At 42.1% G+C, this 20524-nt stretch overlaps 1 protein-coding gene across 1 annotated transcript; it reads right to left on the bottom strand.

Moving 5' to 3' along the window:
• Nucleotides 1-190: 190 nt before the first annotated feature.
• LOC310936598 (USP6 N-terminal-like protein) lies at nt 191-19039 on the bottom strand. Its single transcript, XM_083900676.1, has 14 exons — nt 18871-19039; nt 15354-15427; nt 11426-11511; nt 11308-11347; nt 11142-11222; nt 10340-10447; nt 9137-9246; nt 8429-8477; nt 7117-7237; nt 6894-6988; nt 5868-5933; nt 4983-5082; nt 3488-3640; nt 191-2959 (listed from the first exon to the last, which is right to left on the bottom strand). Exons 2-14 carry the CDS (start codon nt 15417-15419, stop codon nt 2358-2360), a joined length of 1677 nt encoding a protein of 558 aa, XP_083756802.1. The 5' UTR covers nt 15420-15427; nt 18871-19039; the 3' UTR covers nt 191-2357.
• Nucleotides 19040-20524: the final 1485 nt, after the last annotated feature.

Raw genomic sequence — 20524 nt, 5'->3', positions numbered from 1 at the left:
TTTCAACAAATAAGGTAAAACGCATTTATAGCTCCATCTTTAAAGAAAAGAACCACGCAGATTTAAGATGATAAAAGTTGTATTGTTTCATCAAACTCTTCAAAGGCCAGGTAGAAGGTTCTTTTTTTTACAAATGAATCGCAGAAAAGTAAACAAACACACACACACACCTGAAGTGTTTAGCACTGTAAGTCACACATGTACAGTTTAAGTTCATGTCATTTACGCATCGTTTAAAATTATGGCCTTGAATTTAGTTGATTAAAAAATGGTTTATGGTTCTTAAATTCAAACACACTCCGGCACCTCTGGTGTGCTCAGCTTGACCTAAACAGAGACATGCTTTATCTAAACCAACCACAAGATGTCAGCCTTTCACTATTGCTAGTTCTCTACCTTCAGAGCGAACTGTTCTACAACACTGTACACTTTTAACACAATGTCAACACAATTCTATCTGAGAATAAATTACTGAACTGGAAATCCACTCGTTTCAAAGGAGTTTTGAATGTTTACAATCGTCTCAGTGAGCCAGCTCACCTCGTCAGTGGTTTTAATGTCCAGTCCGTCGCCTCAGGCAGAGTCACATCATTGTCCCCGTCCATGTCCACAGAAGAGCTGAAGCCAATCCACATAGTAAGGCATCAAAGACGTCAGTTAGTACCAAAAAATATAAAGCTGTCATTTTGCTAGCAAACATTTTACAAAGAAAAATTACAAAACTACTAAAAATGTTTTTTCTTGTATCGTAAAGGGATGATGACTTTTGTGCATGTCCCAGGTTCCCAGGTAACTGAGACAAATGGGAAACGGGTGTCGGTGTCTGAGAGTCAGCTCTCATTGTGTTTGGGAATAAATCAAAAATCATCATATGATGAAAAAGTGAAGGGAGCAAATACTGAAGAAAGATTATTCCAGGAGGTTTCACCCCCTATGTTTTACACTAATGACCTTACTCATAATAGAGAATATTCCCTAATATTATTCTTTAAAGAGCACAGACGACATTACATCCTTTCTTTGTCTGCTAAAAAAAACCCACAAGAAGGATGTTATACATAGCCTTGGAATTGAAGAAGGAAGGAGAAAGAAACATCGAGACATTGGAAGTTCCCTGATGTCCTTAACGACCGATTTGTTGAGTGGACGCCAGTTAAACCAAACCAAAGTTCCAGCGCCTTACATCATCAATGTGAGCTGAAGTAAACATGACGGTGCCGGATCACATTCTGTAAAATTTCCTTCTGCTAATTCTGCTGAGTTCTGAGTTCATTAACCACTGCTTCCTCCTTCCTCCCAAAAGGTGATGTAGATGTCATTAATGCTTAAACATTGAAGAACAGCTGTGGCTATGGCCCCAGCTAATGGAGATCCCAATAAATCAAATCAAATTGGTACCTTCTGAACATGGATTACTCTGAATGTGACCTTATTCTAGGTATGGGAATCAGTAAATGTTGTTTAAATGGCAGAGTGTTATTCAGGTTATTGTCTTAATCCAGTAAAAGAATCAAAATGCCTTAGAAAACGATCACCATGGTTAATATACAGTAAAGTACTAATGTCTTAACCAAGAGGTCTCAAAATCGTGGTCCAATCCATTTCATGTGACCCACCACTTATCTTTTTTTTTCCAGTAATAGATTAACTTTGCATCACAAATACATTTTTTATCATGAAAAGAAGGTGAAAAAAAAGGCTTTTCACTTGACTTTTTGGTAGGCAGCCTGACAGATACAGATGGGTTTGTTTACTGTGTTCACGAGATGAGTCCATTTGACCGCTGCTCCAGCTAAGACCTGTTACCTCCTCTGATTCTTATATTCTGCAGGTGAATATCTCAAATTTGACAATCACACTGAACATAAAACAAAAAATATAAACAGCCTCTTAGAGTTGATAAAAAAACAGTTGTTAAGATTATAATGAAATGACCTCTTTAAGAACACATTTTAAATAAAGTATTGCTGACTGCTGAATCACACTGTATCTATGTAGTTCTTCCTCAACACTGTTGAACTCATCCATCCATTGTTGACCACTTTATGCTCCACATGAAGGATGCAGGGCTGCTGGAGCCACTCCCAGCTGACACACGGAGCTAAAGGTCAGGGGTCACACCCTCGACACGTCGTCATTCCACCACAGAGTCTACATATAGAGACTAATAACACCTTATGGGGCAATTTAGAGCGTCCAATTAACCTCCGCATGTTTTTGGACACGTGTGAGGAAACCCACGCACACGCGGGGAGAACATACAAACTCAGAAAGACCCAGACCGGGACTCATTGACCGACACATAATAATCCAATCAATGAAGAAACCTGATCAGTAATCTGATCGGTCTGTTTGTTTCATGAAATCCCTGCTGCCTGCGTCTCCTCCTCCTCTGTGCTCAAGTCCTGGTTCGGGTTCTCTTTGGTACCCAGAGCCGAGGCCCCGTCCAGCAGCTCCACCAGGTAACTGTCTTCAGTCGTCTCTGCAGCTGATAAACTCTCAGACTGAACCAGGCCTGAGCCTGGAATGGCTTCCTGGAGTGCAGCTTCAGAAAGCGTCTGGTCAATGCTGCAGTCTGCAGAGGAGCCTAACGTTGGCTGCATTTCATCTGAATCCTGATCTGATGACTTATCCATTGTGTGGCTGTCTGGCGGCTGATAGGGCGGAGGCCCCATAAGTGGGGAGCCATTGGGAGTGAGCGGGACCTGGCTATGGATGATGATGGGGTCCGGGGACGGCAGCGGGGCCTCGTCCTCCGCAACATAAAGATCCCTGGGGTCCTTGGAGGGGCTCTGGTCTGGGGATATGGTGTCGGGCTGTTGTGAGATGATTTGGAGGCTCAGGCCGGCTCTGGGGAATCCACTGGCAGATGACATCTTCCCCTGGGAGGACAGGACCGGACTCAGCAGCAGAGGCAGCTCTTGGCCCAGAGGCTTACGAGGCAACTCTTCAAGCTTCCCTGAAAAACAACCAGTCACAACTCAGTCAATTTGTTAGATTTTTCTTAAACTTCTTATATACTACTTATATTTGGGACTCTGACTCTGACTTTGGCCCTATGAGTAGGCAAAGTGTGAAAAATGATGACTCATGTCATGTTTTTTGTGGTCCGCCTCAGTCTAAGTACAGGAGATAAAACACGCGATGTTGACTTCCGCAGGGTAGCTGACATGAGCTTCCAAATGCTAACTGCTGTTAGCTGCCGGAGCCTCAGTGATGCCGACATAGTTTCCTGTGTCTCATTTGCATATTTAAAGAGACAGGCACTCAAAACTGAGCGTTCTGAACAGGGCTGTTTTGGCAGAGTGATTGAACTGCTGTGGTGCTTCATCCTTAAGGTATTCTGACCAAAGCATGTCACAGACATGTTCATGAGGACACCAGGGAATAAGGTTAACTTGTAGAAATAAGGTATAATATGGCTCCTTTAAAAGTTTTGTGTTTACAGGTGTGTGTAAACGTTTTAGCGTCGCGTGCAGCTGCTTACCAGGAGGAGGAAGGTCCAGCTTCATTTTATGCAGCTCGGTCATGGAGGCCTGAAGCTCCTTGATGACCACGTCGTCGCTGTAGAAGAAGGTCTGAGCGATTCGCTCCTGCATGAAGTCCCTGAGCTCCTCCAAGCACATCTTCACCAGATGCTCTACACACACACACACACACACACACACATGCAGGTTACACACTCCACGTCTCAATCTGACGATACACAATTCTAGTTATATGGCGGCGGTGTTATTCATGTGGCTCAACTAGGTTCCCAAATGTCATACATTGCGTTCCACTGTGTTCATGCACAGACTAAAACAAACTAATTTGGTTTCTATCATTTCAGCAAAAGGTGAGGAGGTTAAACTCATCCATATTATACACAGCAGTAAACACATACTGGTGTAGGAGTAGTGGGCAGCACTCTCTCAGTGGGGGTTGGCTACCTTTGCTATGCCCTTGACCTGACTCGAAACTCGAACTGGCAACTCTCCGGTTACGTGCCCAATTCCTTTCCACTTGCAGGACTACACTCCTACACTAAACAGACACAAACCCCATGTGTCTTCCATGTGACAGGCAGAGATACTTATCAACTACAGTAACGAGGGGTGAACGTGTGTCTGCGGAGACAACAGAGCGACAATTACAGACCGTAAAAAAAAAACACATCACGCGTTAACGATCCATCGACAGAGTGCACGAGAGAGAGGCAGAGAGAGAGAAAGAGAGCCTTGGTTAACCTTCATAGATTTTACAAGTTTGGCATCATTCAGTATTTCCGATGCTTAGCAGCTAACTGCTCCCTGCCGGCTCCACCAAAACCAGAAGATAAACACAGTTGTGCGGCCCACAAAGAAAATTGATTTTGTGAATAAACGAATGGCATGCATTTAACCCTCTTATGACCCTCGTGATAATCAGGCCACCTCCGTTTCTTTTGATTTTAATGCAGTAGAATTGTCAAAAAAAATTAACTTTCACTTGGATATCTGGCCGTTATTCAACCCTTTAAGAATTACGGTACTGAGAAGCTGACATCACAAACTTGCGAGACGCGCTGGACGGAAGTCCTGAGGGGCTACCGTAATGACAGGTATATGGGCGCAAAGCTCTATTTTTCTGCTTTTTTTCGATCCATCCATTCATCTTCTGCCACTTTATCCTCCACATGAGGGTCGTGTGAGGGTGCTGGGCCAATCTCAGCTGACATAGGGCGAAATACGGAGTCACACGCTGGACAGATCGACAGTACCATAGATTTTTAAATTTCTAGATATCACAAACGGTCTAGGAGTTACGGTACGTAACGACAGGACGGGTCAACACCATTGACACAAAGGCTCACCTAATAAAACCTATTATATGCCAGCTGAAGTCTGATTTATCTCATTGTTACAGCCAACTTTTCAGAAGCTGAATGCAAAACAACAACAAAAAAACCTTCAACTTAAACTTGAATAGATTATAACCCATCATTTCCTGTTGAACCTCACTTTTGTGAATCCTCAGAATGGTGTAAGACATGGCGGTGAGCATCCTCTCTCCCTCCAGGATGAAAATGTCCCACAGACGGAGGGTCAGGGTGAACGGCGTCTGCGGGATCACACAAAAAAAAAGCCCAAATAAGTTGCCATATTACTGCGCGTGATTGGAGTGCAATTGATTGCAGAGTCAGTTTCACATAATGCAGTTTCTGCGGGGCCGGAGTCAGAAGGTTTGTTTGGCTCTCTCCCAAACCTCAGGGGCCCCGGAGGCCCCCGCTGAGCCCAGGAAAAGTGCTGACAGCGGCCGAACCGTGCCAGACCACCACCGCCACCACCGCCACAGGATCGTGGGCACGCACACAGGAGGCGAACAGCAAGTTTCAGCCTAACAGCCCCTTAATACTCCGCTAATGCAGGAGCTCAAATATCACTGGGAACAATTTTCTGCTGAATTCATGTAAATTATCTTCAAAAGGAAAAATTGACAAATGTGTTCTGTTGTTAACGACTAAGCTGTTTGGTGTGTTGTTTTTTAATGGTCACAGTCGGAGGAACATAACTCACAGTTCCTCTGAGAATGTGCAGGTCTGACTCCACCTTATAATCATCAAATATAAACAATCACTTTGGTCTTTAATTGTCTTGTTTAGTCCACAAACCAAATATGTTTAGTTTACAGTCATAGACAGATGAAGAAACCAGGTAAAAAAAAAAACATTATTGGTAATAACTTTAGCATTTGATTGCTAATCACTACCCTCTGCTTCCTGAGAATTAGCGCCACCCTCTGGTTATCTTCATGAACAAACGTTCAAATATCAGTGGTGACAGAGGACGGGGAAACGAGTGTGATGTGAAGTGGATCGAGAGGACAAAGAGGATGAATCTTCTCACCCTGTCAATGAAACACTGTAGGAACCATTTTGTGCTGTAAATCCCTGTAGACATCTGCTCTCTGTCCTGGAGAGAGAGAGAGAGATAGAGAGATAGAGAGAGAGAGAGAGAGAGAGAGAGAGAGAGAGAGAGAGAGAGAGAGAGAGAGAGAGAGAGAGAGAGAGAGAGAGAGAGAGAGCGGGGTGATGAAATATAGTAGACACAGAATCACTGAAAAGCTACAAAGCATCAACCTACCAACCAATAAATTATTAGTATAATATCAAATGTCATCACAAATCAGATTTGTTGGTGGAGCTGGGTATTGTTTGACACCTCTTTATAATCTGATGCAAAAAAATTCAGATGTGACACGATGAGGATTTAAAAAAAACTGTTGCGTTTCTAAACATAAATATAATAATCAGAATTGAGTTAATTTTGCACACACACCAATTCATCCTTATTACACGCGGAGTAGTAAACACACAAGGAGCAGTGGGGGGATTGGACGCCAGTTACAAGACCAATAAGCCACGCGTTGGCTGCAGTAACAGCAGTTAGCATTTGGAAAAAATGATCATTTGCAGGCTCTAGCAGGCACAGTGCTGTCATATATAAAATGTATCCACTGGACAAAGTGGTAAATCCTCTGAGGCTGGAAGTTTGTGTAGAACTCTGTTCTGCACTGTGGAGCCAAGAATAGGACTTTTTGCTGACTTTTTGCGGACTTCCGGTTTTCAGATACCATTGCCCTCTTCTGCACTCTCGCGTGTTTTACGGACAAAGCGGCGCTCCTCGAAACAACAATTCCAGGAATTTTGCGCATTGTGACGTCCCAATGAGTGCAGAAGTCAACATCACGTGTTTTATCTCCTGTACTTAGACTGAGGAGGACCACAAAAACATGAGAGAGTCATCTTTTTTCACACTTTGCCAACTGATAGGACCACCAGAGTCCCAAATATAAGGATTTAAATGATTAAAAAGTTAATTTTTTGCATAAAATGGGACCTTTAAGTAACACTTGAGTCCCTGTGACCTCACCAGATGTTTCTTCAGTTTGGGGATGAGTTTGGAAATAATCTGATCATGATGTGTTTGGAATCGCTGGAGTTTGGGAAACCCGGGAACAAAAAATCCTTGTGGAGAGAGAGAGGGAGAGAAATTTAAATAATTTTTAATACAAATCAGGCCTGGTGAGCAGTGTCACCACAGTGCAGGCCCAGAGAAACAGAAGCTGTTAACAACAATGACTGTGACGGCTCACCGTGCATGCCGTGTTTCTGATTGGTCAGCAGCTGCGACAGGGCCCAGAAGGCATCCTCCTCATTCATGAACATGAGAAGCAGGGCAGCAATCTGACTCATCCCCTGGCAGTAACTCACCTCCTGAAAAGAAAAAAAAAAAAAAAAAAAATACAAAGCATGTTTCCAGGTTTCCTGAAGCAGCCGTATTTCTTTAATCCTGATGGGCCCTGGCAGGAATTTAGCAAAGACGTCACAGTAGCTTCAGGTCATACACCAGAGAGCAAGGATACAGACAAAACAGTTTGTAAAACAGTCAACAACGAATGAAGCTGAAGTGCATGAATGTGTGGGCAAAGCTTTATGTTGTGGCAATATCATGTGGTTGTTATGAGGCCCTGGCACATAATCATAATAATGATCTCAAAGCCCCTTGTGCCGACAAGCACCAGGATCCAGGCAGGCACACGTTTAGTGAAAGCATTGCTGCAAAGAACACCAGGAAAAACAGACTTCAGCCACTTCACAAAAGGTAACTGAACGCTGTTTTTGCTTTTTTTTTATGCTGCCATTAGACGGCCTTTGCAGACTGGAGACTTCAATTTGTGTCACACTGTGACACACGCCAAAAAGAAAATCTGTATAGTGTACATTTGAGTTATTTGGGTAAATCCAAGCGCAGGTTTTCAGACGCAAGAATGACAAAATGCCACATTTTGCTATAACAGTGGATCAGCAACTCCTCTGTGTCGAGATTACACGTTACCTCGGTGGACTTTGGTGCAGGGAGTGAGACTAACTTTAGTTTAAGTGCCGTAAAAATCTGATTTTGCAGATGTCCTCGCTACTAAGTGATGCTTTGATTTATCTTATTGCGCCACCTTTAGTATCACAATTGTGGTGTAAAATAAAACATTGCTTTTACTATTTGACGGGAAACTCAGTGCAGATGTTCATTTGTCTGTACTTGTTTTTTTGCCCACCGGAGCTTAACAAGCCCGAACCACGATTTGGAGACATGTAATTACCTATTATTACTATATCTGAACGGCCTGAGGGTATAATTTATTCACTCTGGAGTAAATGATCACTTGCATGTTTTTTTTTTTACGGTACATGAAACTCTTTCACACTATTTAGCAGCTCTGAATTGCACGATGATGACATAATAATAAGGTCCTGCCTGCTGCAGCCTTCAATAGCATTAGCACAGAGAGCAGGATCAGCATTAGCAATGTTGAGCTCTATAAAAAGAAAACATAATTAATTCCACTTTCCACTTCGTTAACGTGGATTTCGAATGCTTCATGTGATAAAAGGAAAACAGCTACTTACTGTGTTATAGACTGAATATGCTGAAAGAACATTGAAGAGGGACTGCTGCCTGTGGAGGAGGAGATGAAGGAAAGGAAGTGTAAAAATGTGGGAGGAAAATAGTGAAAAAGAAGAAATAAACCAAACAATTGACTGTGTGGAGTTACTCTGAGGTCATGTGCTGTTCTCTGTCTTTATAAAAAGCTTGGTTTTTTTAACTCGGCCACTGAACTCATGTTAAATATTGAAACTGGCCCAGATTTTCCACTGCTGCTCCAGAACAGGCCTGCAGTCTATTAAACTGTCAGTGACATCACTGCGTTACAGGATCAGGTTCCACTCCGAGTCTTCCCCACCATCGCAAAAAAACACTGCCTGCCCACCTCTCACAGTCAGAGCAGTTCACGTCGAGGTCGGGAAATCTCCGCTTTTCCTCCTCGGGCCAAACTGATCTACTGATCTACAACTTAGTAATGAAACGAGAGTACGCAGCCAAATTTCATGCGGACACCCAAAGCATGTTATTCCACACCCATGAGCGTAGATGTGTAACAAGCTCCACTCTCTGGTTTCCTTCTTTCCACCAGATGCTGAAGGATTTGCATTCAGACAGGAACACAGAGAACATTTGGGTAAGGACTGCTCTGTGCATTTCTGGTCCCCAGTGCTAAAGGCCACAACTATTACTTTAATGTCTTTATTTTAAAACCTAATATTTCACATTCTTACTTGACTCCAAAGCGATCCATGAACATGATGTGGTCCCGAAAAGTCCTGTTGATGTCCAGGTCAATCTGTTTGATCTCTGATGAGTAGAGTCTGGCATGTTCCTTCATTCTCTGAGACAACGTGGGAAAAACAACGAGAGCAGAATCAGCATCGACAAAGGTCAGAAGGTCGGCAGATCCATGCACTTCTGACCAAGTGAGGAAAAAAGCTCTATTGACTTTAAAAATAAGTGCCTTCCATGCCTTTCTTCTGAATCGTCACTTAAAGGGACACTTTGTAGTATTTATGGGTTTATATGACCCAAAATCCACTTTTGTATACATATTATGTGCTCCTGCATTGTCTAGTCGCTGTATAATATTCTTTGTTTCATTTTCATAGTGTTTCAAAAAGTCATGTAGAATAACATGGTCGCGGGCCACTACTGCATTGCCACGACGCCATGTTTCTACGGGAGCCTGTAAGGACAAACGCGAGAGAACAAATCAAGCGTCGCTTTACTTGTAGCGGAAGCTACATCATCTGCTGACACGGAGAAAGACGACGAGGACGACATTTGACCGGCTGAGGATACCGTAGCGCTCAGGGAAGGGAGGGGGTGAGCAGAGGAGCAGTTCTTTGTTGTAAATGTCAGCCTCTCCTCTAGATGGCACTATAAACTACTTACTTCACCTTTAAACGTTATAAAGGAAGGTGATTGCTGTCAATTCTGAATCGAATATTGTTTTTTTATCTCATCACTATAAAAGCAAAAAAAAAGGTTGTTTGAACACTCAAGTAAAGTATGAATGCTTCTAAAAAAAACAAAAAAAACAATATAAAATAAAGTTTTATAACTACCTTTGACCACCGTCTCTAAATCAGTGTTCGTGCCACATTTGAAGCTATTTCCTTTAATGATAACAATGTGCTGCAAGATGTAGAAAATATTAAATCTGGTTCAGCATCCTTTCCTCCACTTTTCCATCTGTCGGTCTTCACTTTTTTACACTGATATAATCCTCTTCAGAAGTCTATCTTTGGTCATACTGCTGGGTGTTGTGACGCCAAGGAGGATAAAAATGTGTCAGTTCAAACCGAGGGGGGGGATTTACATGTCCATCTGCCAGGCAGGCTAATCAGAGACATTTACACACCCAGGGCAGACGTGAAGCTGACAGTTAGACGTTATAGGTTAGTGGTGTTCACGCAGGTTTTACATACCTCATACTTGCCCTCGTTCTCCTTCTTAGCCTTCTCCACTTCCAGCATCAGGGCCCAGGCTCGGCCTCTGAGCTGCAGGGGAATGCCCTTGTACACCCGCTTCACCATCTGACAAACAGAGAAAGAGTGAATAAAAAAGCCACTCACTGTTTCACACAACATCACAGAGGAAAAATATATATTTTTTTTTAACTTGTACGGACATGGGAGCTGCTGGTCTACTGCTTCCTCCTTTAGGTTAATCAGAAAACAACACAGCTTAACAGTGTTAAAGCAGTGGATCAACAATTACTGTTTGCCTTGATGTAAAATCGCTGATTTTCTCCATGGGCTTTGGTGCAAAAAGAGTTTCAAATGGTGAGATGGAGCAGCAAACATATTCTTAAAATAGCATCCACTTGTGCTGTTGCAGATTTTATTAGCAGAGCCTTTTGTTTGGCGGTTAAATTCTGTTTTTCTCTGTCTGGTTCTCAGTGTTGGCCATGCACTCTACACTGTACATGTACCTGACAACTATACAGGAGACTGGTTTAGATTCTACAATTTTCTAAAATGTTCTTACATCTTTCCACGTTTCTCTTCATATACTTGATGGAAAAACATTGAACAAAGCCTGGCAATTAGTACGAATTACACCAGCGTGAATTTACAAGAGTATTTTTAGAGACCATGTAGGGATCCAGAATCAGAGATGCAACTCAGGTGCCTGATGATGCCAGTCTCTTTCAGCTCTGTGTCTCCATCACCTCCTGAGTGAAACACCTGGCTCTGCCGGTGTAAAATGGAGCAGGATGTTACTCACCCTATCACTGTTCTTGTATTTATCCCACTTCTTCACCATTTTCAGCCACTTCTCTGCTCTCTCTATCTCCAGGTGCTTTAACTGTCGGGAAGAGGAAAAGGAAATTGAAGGGAGTTGACAATGTGATGCCAGCTACAGGCGCTAATGACGGCCGTCTTATCTTTACCTTCTCCTCGTGCGCTGTTGGGGCAGGTAGTTCGTCTTCACTGAAAAGAAAATGAAATCAGTGAAGTCAGAGATTGTTGCACAGCGCCACCGACTGCAAGCACATGGAATGGACTTACTGCATGAAGCCGAAGCGGTCGGTGACTTTGTAGATGCTGTAGTCGGCATCTTCCCAAGGGTCGATCTCCACCCCGCCCTGCCTGCCCTGCAGACACAAGCACACAACCCGTTTACATGTGTTCAAACAGAGAGGACACACAAAACATGCATTCAGTGTTAAAATACTTTAAAGAGCCCAAAAAACCACACAATATTATCAAGAGGTAGGCAAGGACTCGTGCTTTTACTCAGAGCCAGTGTTTAATAATAGTAATATAAACCTGTGTATAAGAAGACGATGGATAGTGGGTGAATAGTTCCATCATCTGTGTGGATATTTTGGATACGAGTCGTGATTTTTCTGCAAAACCTGCGTCCAGTTGGCAAAGAGAATAAGCGAGATTTCAATGTAAATGTAGCGGTGTATTTATTTCTGTATTCTTAGTTAAATAATTTAATTTATTTTAGTGAAGGCAAAGGAGAAGAGGTGGGTCTTTAAAAGCGATTTAAAACGTACGATGGTGGGTGCAGTTTTCATTTTCATGGGTAACTCGTTCCAAATTTTCAGGGCAGTTACAGAAAAGGCCCGTCGGGGATTTGGGCAAATCTTAAAAAAACAGCCTGTTATTAGACCTCGGAGCTCGGGTGGAACGTGAAGAAAAAGACTGTTAGAAGCTTTAAAAACCAACAATAACATTTCAAAAAATCAATCCTAAAACGAATAGGAACCAGTTGAGAGAGAGCTCTCTTCTTCGTTCCTGTTAAAAGGAGAGTGGCAGTGTTGCAGTGAGTAGATTTTAAAAAATGATATACCTTATCATTATCATCGATTGCTTTTCAGATTGACAACAAAGTCTATATGCCAATATCTGACATAGGTTAGGGAAGTGGGTCTGATGTGGGAAATGCTGCCATATACAAGTGTCTTACCATGGAAACACATGAAAGGATAAGAAGCGTAGGTATGTAGAGGTGGTGAATTGGAGGAGGACAGCAGGGGAAATCACTATGGAAAGCCCACAGCCTCCTCACAAGCACACTGTTTAGGGTACAAACTAGTCAAACTCTATGAGACACTGTCCAACCACACAACCCAAGTAGCTAATGCTCTGACAAAAGCCCACAGAGGCCACTGCTCGGTGGTTGGCTGCCTGGCAGGAAAACAGCCAATCAGCCCTTCCGCTTCTGAGTAAGAGGAGGAGGAGGAGGTGGAGGAGGAGGTATTTAACGCCTTCATCGTGGTTGAGTCGGCACTCCGAGCCCCCGGAGGCGCCGCGAGTGATATCAGCGTTATGAAAGTGAGAGGACTAAATATATTTTCTCACCGAGGGGGTTTGGAGTGGCAGAGACACAAGAGCTCTCTGCAGAGCTGAAGAGACTCACATTTGAATCTGTTATGATGACGAACTGCTACTGCACCACATGATTTTTTTACAACACAACAACTTTTTACGCTGTGGTTTCAAACACTTACTGTATCTCTGTGTTGACTGTGATGGACTAGATCTCAAAATATTCTGAATCTGAATCTGCTAATGTTGAATTGAAAGTTAAAGGTTAAATTATGCACAAAAAACAATTCTGTGTCATGCACGTAATTGTTTTCTTACATAATTTTTTTCAAAACTAGAGAAATCTGAAATCTGCAGTTTTAATCACCTGTTAATGACATCACTAACTTTGAGTCATGAAGAGTTAATTATAGAAAGTAGGGATGTGAATCTTTGGGTGGCTCACGATTCGATTCGATTCCGATTCAAGTCAAAATCGATTCTCGAATCAACCGATTCTATTCATACGATTCTCGATTCAAAAATTGATACAATGCATCGTGTGTTAAGGCAAATTATGGCATCAAAACAATAAGATAATGTGATATTGTGATCACACAAAGGTAAACAAGACAAAAGTTAACATTCATTCAAAACAAATAAAAACTTACTTACCGTCCAAAAAATAACTTGAATAAATAAAAGCTTATATATATATATATATATATATATTTTTTTTTATCAATTTTTGAAGTTTATGTATTGATTCAGAATCATGTATGATTAGAATTTGTATGTGAACCGATTTTCCCCCCACCCTTAACAGACAGAACCTGAACTGATGGTTGTCACCTCTGACCCAGCAATGAAATTCGATAATCATATTAACATCATTGTGAAAAGTCGCAACTGTCTTGAATGCCTTAAAGGTACATTAGGCGAGATTGTTTTTTATAAAGAACTAGACTTCTGCCCCTCCTCTGGGCTCTGTTGATAAATCCTGCTAATTAATAAGTAGCATCAAGGGAGACTCTGACCCATCAGATCAAAGGGCAGTTCAAAGACTGACAAGAGCGAGTTATCAATCATAGGGCAATTCGGAGAGGGAATGGGCACTCACACCGCCATATTGGCAGGACAAGCACCTGAAAAATTGATTGATTTGTAAGCGGGAAAGATTCTCCTGGAATTACTCTGAGAGCAATCTCTCTAATGAGAGCTGTCAAAATACAGTGATTGACCACAGAGTTTAACTACACTGACACCTGATTTAAGAGTTGATCCACTTAAATACAGGATTTAAGGCCTGGGAAATAGCAAAATGCCATCCCGATGTACTGAACTGAACAAACTGATGTGTTTGGGAAATAAGTTGCACACACATACATCATCACAAGACCGTTTTGGAGGCGGCACAACTGCAGTCTCTTCACATTGGCTGGCTCGACAGATGGCAACATCGATTTAATGTGCCGAAGTGGTCATGCAGCCATCGGATCCTGCAGGTGCTGACAAGGACCAACAGTGCCGCACGCCATTTTTTTGGCAGGCTATGGGAGGTCATGGAGGCACTGTGTCCGTCCTACGCCTATAAGAGCAAACTAAAGGCCAACTAGCGGCCTTTTAGTGCATCGGGGAAGGACACATTTACTTTGTAAAGACATAAACCTGAACATAACTGTGGCAGAATTTTGACTTTCTAGGTAAAAACCCCTCTCTCTTCTGCTTTGCACTATGCTCATCATGTGGTTGGAGACCAACATCCACAGTGACCGACTGGGAAGCGCAGCAAGAACCCAGAGGTCAGTGTCAAGTCAGTCACAGGCTGCTGTGTCACAGCTGTTGTTATGACTGGTACCATCCTTACCCACCCAATCACCCTTCTGCTCCAAACTGATGAGCTAAATTTAACCTTTGACTGCCGGCGTTTCTTTCCCAAACTCACTGTTCAGCTCTGTGAAATAACACTCATTCCATCAGTTTGTAATCACTCAATGATGCTCAGCAAATGTTGGCAAACACATGTGGGAATGATGTTAATCCATGTTCTAAATACTATGTACATTACCATCCACTTGCTGTATTTCCAAATGTACACAAGGACAACACCTTAAAAGCATGAAATCCTTACAGTCCCCACCCCTCATCTGAAAATGTGTTAGACTGATCCTTCCACAGTATGGGGAACAATCTCCAAATGGAGTTGTACATTTTTTTAAATGGGGTCTGGATGCGTCCTTGTAAACATTAGATATTTGTGGCACATTTTGGACACAGTGTACAGATCCAAAACACATCATAAGGATTAGGGATCCCCACGTCATGACACAAAGCCGTGGATGGCGGCCTAAAACGACCATGTGTTGGCTTTGGATTTTAATCTCACTGTGGCTTCCATTTAAAATAAATGTTAAATTACCATCAATCTGAAATTACCAGAAAAAATGTTGTCTGATTTTAATGAAGTTTTCATTGACTTTGAACCACATCATTACACACCGTTTTAAAAGCAATGCGACAGCCCCCTCACATACACCCACACTCATCTTACTCAGAGTGTCTGTTGTCTCAGAGTGTGAACTCTACCTCCTACAGACACAAAACACAGGATCTAGTGTAGAAAACACACTTTCAGCATCGTCTATATCCACAGTCTGTGATGGACACACACTCTCACCGTTGCATATTTCAGGATGATCTCAGCACGTTCCTCTGCAATTAGAGTCTCAATGTCTTTCTTCATGTCAGTGTCTGCAAAGTGAAGAGAGTAAGAACATCAGTGGTGAACAATAACAACAGTCCTAGGTAATCTGTGTTGGTAGGATGAGCTGGCAGTTAAAGATAAAGAGCATCACTCTATTAATCAATGAATCATTTCAAAGTAGATTGATCTGTGATAGAGGGATCCAGGGTTAACAGGTTAACTGGTTAACTCTAACCAGTAGCATCCTGCAGCAGCAGAAAGCATTTGTATCGTGGAGTTTGCAGAAGTAATGAAATTTACGAGGTTCAATGAATGCACCTCTAAGCTCAACATGCTGTGAACTCAGCATGACTCACACAAGCTTGTCTGTGGAGATCCAGCAGAGGTCTGAATTGTTTCAGTTCATTAATGAATCATCAAGAGGAAATCACGTAACCACGTAAATATATAGAGCCATAATTTGATCCAGGCTTTCTACGAGCCAACAGCAATCATGACTGTGGAGCCATTAGTCAGTACAGTGATGTGCTTCTCCACACGATACAATAAGATGTAGATATATGACGATACAAATGTCCTATCGGAGTTGTTTTTTTGGCAAAAATGATTAATCGATCAAGCTCCAAGTCAATGAGTTTCTCAAAACAATCCACAGAGAGGTTTTGGAATGAACAAGTGAAAAAATAGAAGGGCTGTGTTTTGAAGCAGTGGAAAATATCTGAGATGTGGTATGTCAATTCAGAGACATAAGGACATTTTCCTGCAGGTTTGTCCATCAGACACAGAGAGATGAGTTAGTCTACGTCTGCCTGAGGCTGCTGTATAACCCCCTCGGAACAATAAACCTGACAGTAGCACGCCAGGAAACCAGACTGACGGACCAGCTTTCTGAATATAAATGAGTGCTGATCCTACAGTCAGAGTGTCCTCAATGTTGACCTACAAACAGAGACTTCAGGAGGAAAAGATGTTGACCTGTTTGAAGTGGTCACAGGAGTTAGCTTCTGTTCAATAGTAATATTGTACTTTATGTTAGCGTTATGCCTTATATTTCATTTGAAGCAAATTATTTTGATAATTATTATTAATGAATAATTACTCCAGACCAAACTGACATGAAACATGGGCTATAATATAAAATGACTCAAAGTAGTAATCTGAACACACATGACACACAAACCATCTGGATTAGGAATATTCCCAAAGCAGGATTATGCAATTAAAATTAGGAACAAAAAGGGAGACTGTAGAGCTATAGGTGGTGAGTTCAAGTTCCATTACGTCGTCCGTTACTCAACATTTCATCAGTGAGTTTCCTTATCATCAAAACTCTGGTCTCTGGTGTTATTAGGTTGCTGAAATCCTCTTCACATAAGGGAAGACATAATGAATACATGTGTCTGAGGGGAAAAGGGCAGTGTTTGTATCTGCGTTTACCTGTGCACAGAGAAGTTACCTGGCCAAAGAAGAGGGAGATTACAGCGGGATAATGGCAGAAAAAGCCATGTTAAGAGATGCTCCATCCACGTTCAAGACATAGACTTTATACACTTTGTTCTCTATGTTGTGAATAAATACAGAATCCAGCACTTTTAACTTTTCAGGGACCGTTTGTTTTCTTCAGTTAGACGGCTCTTGTGATATATCACTATATGATTGTCTTATATTGATTATCACAGAATTGTATTGTGATATCATTGCTATTGTGGACCATGCATCGCGTATCGTATCGTGAGGTACCCTGTGATTCCAACCCCTACTGAGAAAGTCTATAAATAAAAGTACAAAAAAAATCAAACAAATATGAAAAACTCTCATTACAGAAGTTAACTTACTGTGATTGAAGAAAACAATACATCACCTGTGTTCGTCAGAGTCTTTTCAGCCTGTGGCTTTTTGCTAATCCTTCCTACAAATGTTAGCTCCACAGACCTCAGATTTCAATTCTGATCACCAAGATTTGGATGAAACATTTTGGTTAAAAGTGATTTTTTTTCTTCAGATCAGCTCTGCTCCTGCAGAGGCTTGTGCAGAAAGGTCGACAGCATACAGAAGCTTTAAATACGAGCCGTCATCTGAAGCATATGGCAGCGGCTGCATGTGGTCAGTGCTCTAAATCACAGAGGAGCTCTGGCAGGAGTCCCAGAGTGAAGGGTGGAGGCCCCAAAACCGGGACGGTAGCTCTTTGCTCCACCTGACAGGAGGAGTGACAGCCTAAAAATTAGATGGTTTCTCTGGTTAATTACATACGAACACTAAAGCTCACTGGACGATTTATCTTGAGAGCGTGGGTGCATATGGTTTGAAGTTATGACTTCATTTGACAAACTGTGGCACAGACTGAGAGGTGGGTCCTGGACTCAAGTCAGACTTTCAGAATTTCAAACTCCTCAAGCAAAAGTGGGAAAACACAGCTGCATGTGTTGTATTGCAGGTTTATTGTCATGACTTATTTAACCCTATAATGCCAAACGTATCATAATATGTGATACATTCGTTTTTGAGCCCCCCCACATGAGCAGTGTGACGATTTTTTTCCTCGACAAACCCGATGGGGCCACTTTGCCCATGTGTACTGTGAGAAATGCAGAGTGCATCTTTGTCTGAACAACTGTTTTCAAGCTTACCACTCAAAATAAAAAGGTTGTGAACCACAAAATTAGTAAAAAAAATAACTGAAATGTTATGTTTTCCAGACTTCCACCTTGCCAGTTCCATTGCTGCATTGTTTTTGTTGGATTTGTCCGATTGGTTTGTGCATTGTGACCCGCTGTATCAAATATGATACAAATTAAAACCCCTATATAGAAATTTATATTTTTAAAAAAAATGTGTTTGTTTGTTCAGAAGGACCAATAAAGGCTCCAGTTTCAAAGAATTTGAATTTACTGTCAATTATTTAATGGTTTGGTCTTTACAGGGTTAAATAACTATATATAACTAAATAAAGTCTACACCTTAGCTTAACTTATGTGCTGGTATTACTAAATTGGGATCAAAGAAGCCGATTCTAGCATTTTCTTTTATGTGGACCAGTAAAAATGTCCACACACGAGAAAATGTCCCCACAATAAAGGTGTTTTTCCGAGGGTTGGTCCACACAAGCATAGCAAAACAAGACTGTTGTGTGTGAAACGCTGTTGAAGTAACTTCAGTGTATCATCAGTTCTTAACAGGCCACAACTGCCGCTGCTGCCTTCACGGTCTCCATCAGAGGGACGCGTTCACTGACCTCTCCCCTGCAGCACATAATTGATCCAAGTCTGCGGTGACACCCAGACCTCACCAACGGCACGAAGGGCCGTTTTCTGCGGGTAAACACACACACACACACACACACACACACCGCCGAGAGGGCTGAGCAGTGATGCCGCGATTAGAGACGATGCTTACAAGCTCACGCGAGATCTTTTCATTCTAATGAAAAAATAATAAACAAAAGCAGGAAGCATTAACCGTGGAAGTGTTAGATAAACAGGAGTGCGATTACCGTGTTCCTTGTGTGTATTCCCGGGGCTATCGGTGCGGTATCACAGCTCCTGCAGACATTCTCCGGTGCGGAGAAAGTGCGGCTCCAACAGAACAAACCAGAACAAAAGCCTCCCTCCGTCAGTCCAGGGGTTCACACAACACACTCGGGACACACACACACAAACACACACAGAGGAGCTGCTGGTCCAGGATCCACGCGCACTGAGCAGGCGCTGCAGCGTGGCAACTGTCAGCCGAGACAGAGCCGTCGGAGCCGGCCTTAAAGACACAGAACCTCCCGGTGCAGCTGCCCGCCCGAGTCCCGGCGGTCCTGACTGACACAAACACACACACGCACACGCGCACACACGCACACACACACGCTGGTCCGTCTGTGTTTCCCTCTGCCGCCATCTACTGGACAGACACATTAGTGCAGGTACACGCACACGTTTATGAGACAATGGAGATATTGTTTTTGTTGTTGTTTGTGTCCCTTTGTGGACACAATGTCTGGGTTGTGACTCATCACTGACTAGTAATTGAGATTATTTGTAGCCACTATACGACATAAATCCTTTATTATTTATTATCAATAAGTCTTCAATGTATCCGCTTCCTCTTATCAGATGTTGGATGACCAGTGAAAACGGAGGTTTTCGATAACCAATGTGTCATTTGGCCTGTTTTTGTTTTTTTTAACCATTCAGCTACATTCTGTCTGGCCAGAGGTATTGATGCCATTTTTTATATTTCAATTAACAGCAAATAATTTGGACAGATATACTGAGTAGAGGACGAGTGAATCATCTGGCCAGATGTTGTGATGATCAGTGAATTCTCTTGCCAGGCTTGTCGTCGAGTCCTCAGTGCTCGAGTCCAAGTTGAGTCCCTAGTTCCCAGTGTTTGAGTGTGTGAGTCGAGTCATTAATTGTCATTTTGAATGTGTTGTGGTCTTGTGAGTGAATGTGCAGTTATGCAGCTGTGGTATGAGCTTCTCTTCACATGTCTTGCATCTCTGTTATTGTCAGTTTCACCATTTGTTGCCACTGTGTTTTCTTGTGGTGGCTGAGTCTCTTTGTAGTTGTTTTGCATCCGTTTGTGGTTAGTTTGTGTCTCTGTGGTCATTTGATTTTATTATCTGTTTCCGTTCGTTGTCGTTCTGAGCATCTTGTGGTCAATTTACATCCGTTTGAAGTGCATGGGTGTGAGTCTTTCAACATCTGTTTGTTGTCATTTTGCCATTTTCCTCTTTTATATTTGTACAGTACAGGCAGAGTAACGCCGCGGTGGTTTAGAGAGGAAATTCTCGTGTTCCTACTTATTCATTATTGATCACAAAGCAGTAGCTGGTATATAAGGTTCTTTTTCTCAGATGTGAAGAATAGATGTAGAATAATGCATTTACTTTGCACCAATTCTCAGTTGCAAAGAGAATAACATAGTGAAAGCAAGACTTGGGTGGAGTCATATTTCATATTATTTAAAAAAATCTATGTTTATTATTCTAATATTGAATATTAATTTCAGTATTAAATATTTTCAGATTTATTATTATATATATATATTTTTTTTTAAATGCAATACAGTATATACAGCTTCTCCTCTCACGGTGCATGAATGAGTTCTGACAGGAAGTAAACAAAGAATAAACCGACTCAAACAATCTTTAG

This window comes from Microchirus variegatus (genome assembly GCF_963457635.1).
Source record: "Microchirus variegatus genome assembly, chromosome: 14".
Taxonomy (NCBI): domain Eukaryota; kingdom Metazoa; phylum Chordata; class Actinopteri; order Pleuronectiformes; family Soleidae; genus Microchirus; species Microchirus variegatus.
The sequence above is the reverse complement of the archived record's forward strand: the minus strand, read 5'-3'. Positions and strand labels throughout refer to the sequence as shown.

Coding starts and splice junctions, on each gene's coding strand:
- LOC310936598 (XM_083900676.1), bottom strand. CDS start 15,419: ATGAAGAAAGACATTGAGACTCTAATTGCAGAGGAACGTGCTGAGATC. Junction 9,247..10,339: donor AGAACGAGGGCAAGTATGAG/GTATGTAAAACC, acceptor ACGTTGTCTCAG/AGAATGAAGGAACATGCCAG. Junction 6,989..7,116: donor TCAGAAACACGGCATGCACG/GTGAGCCGTCAC, acceptor TCTCTCCACAAG/GATTTTTTGTTCCCGGGTTT.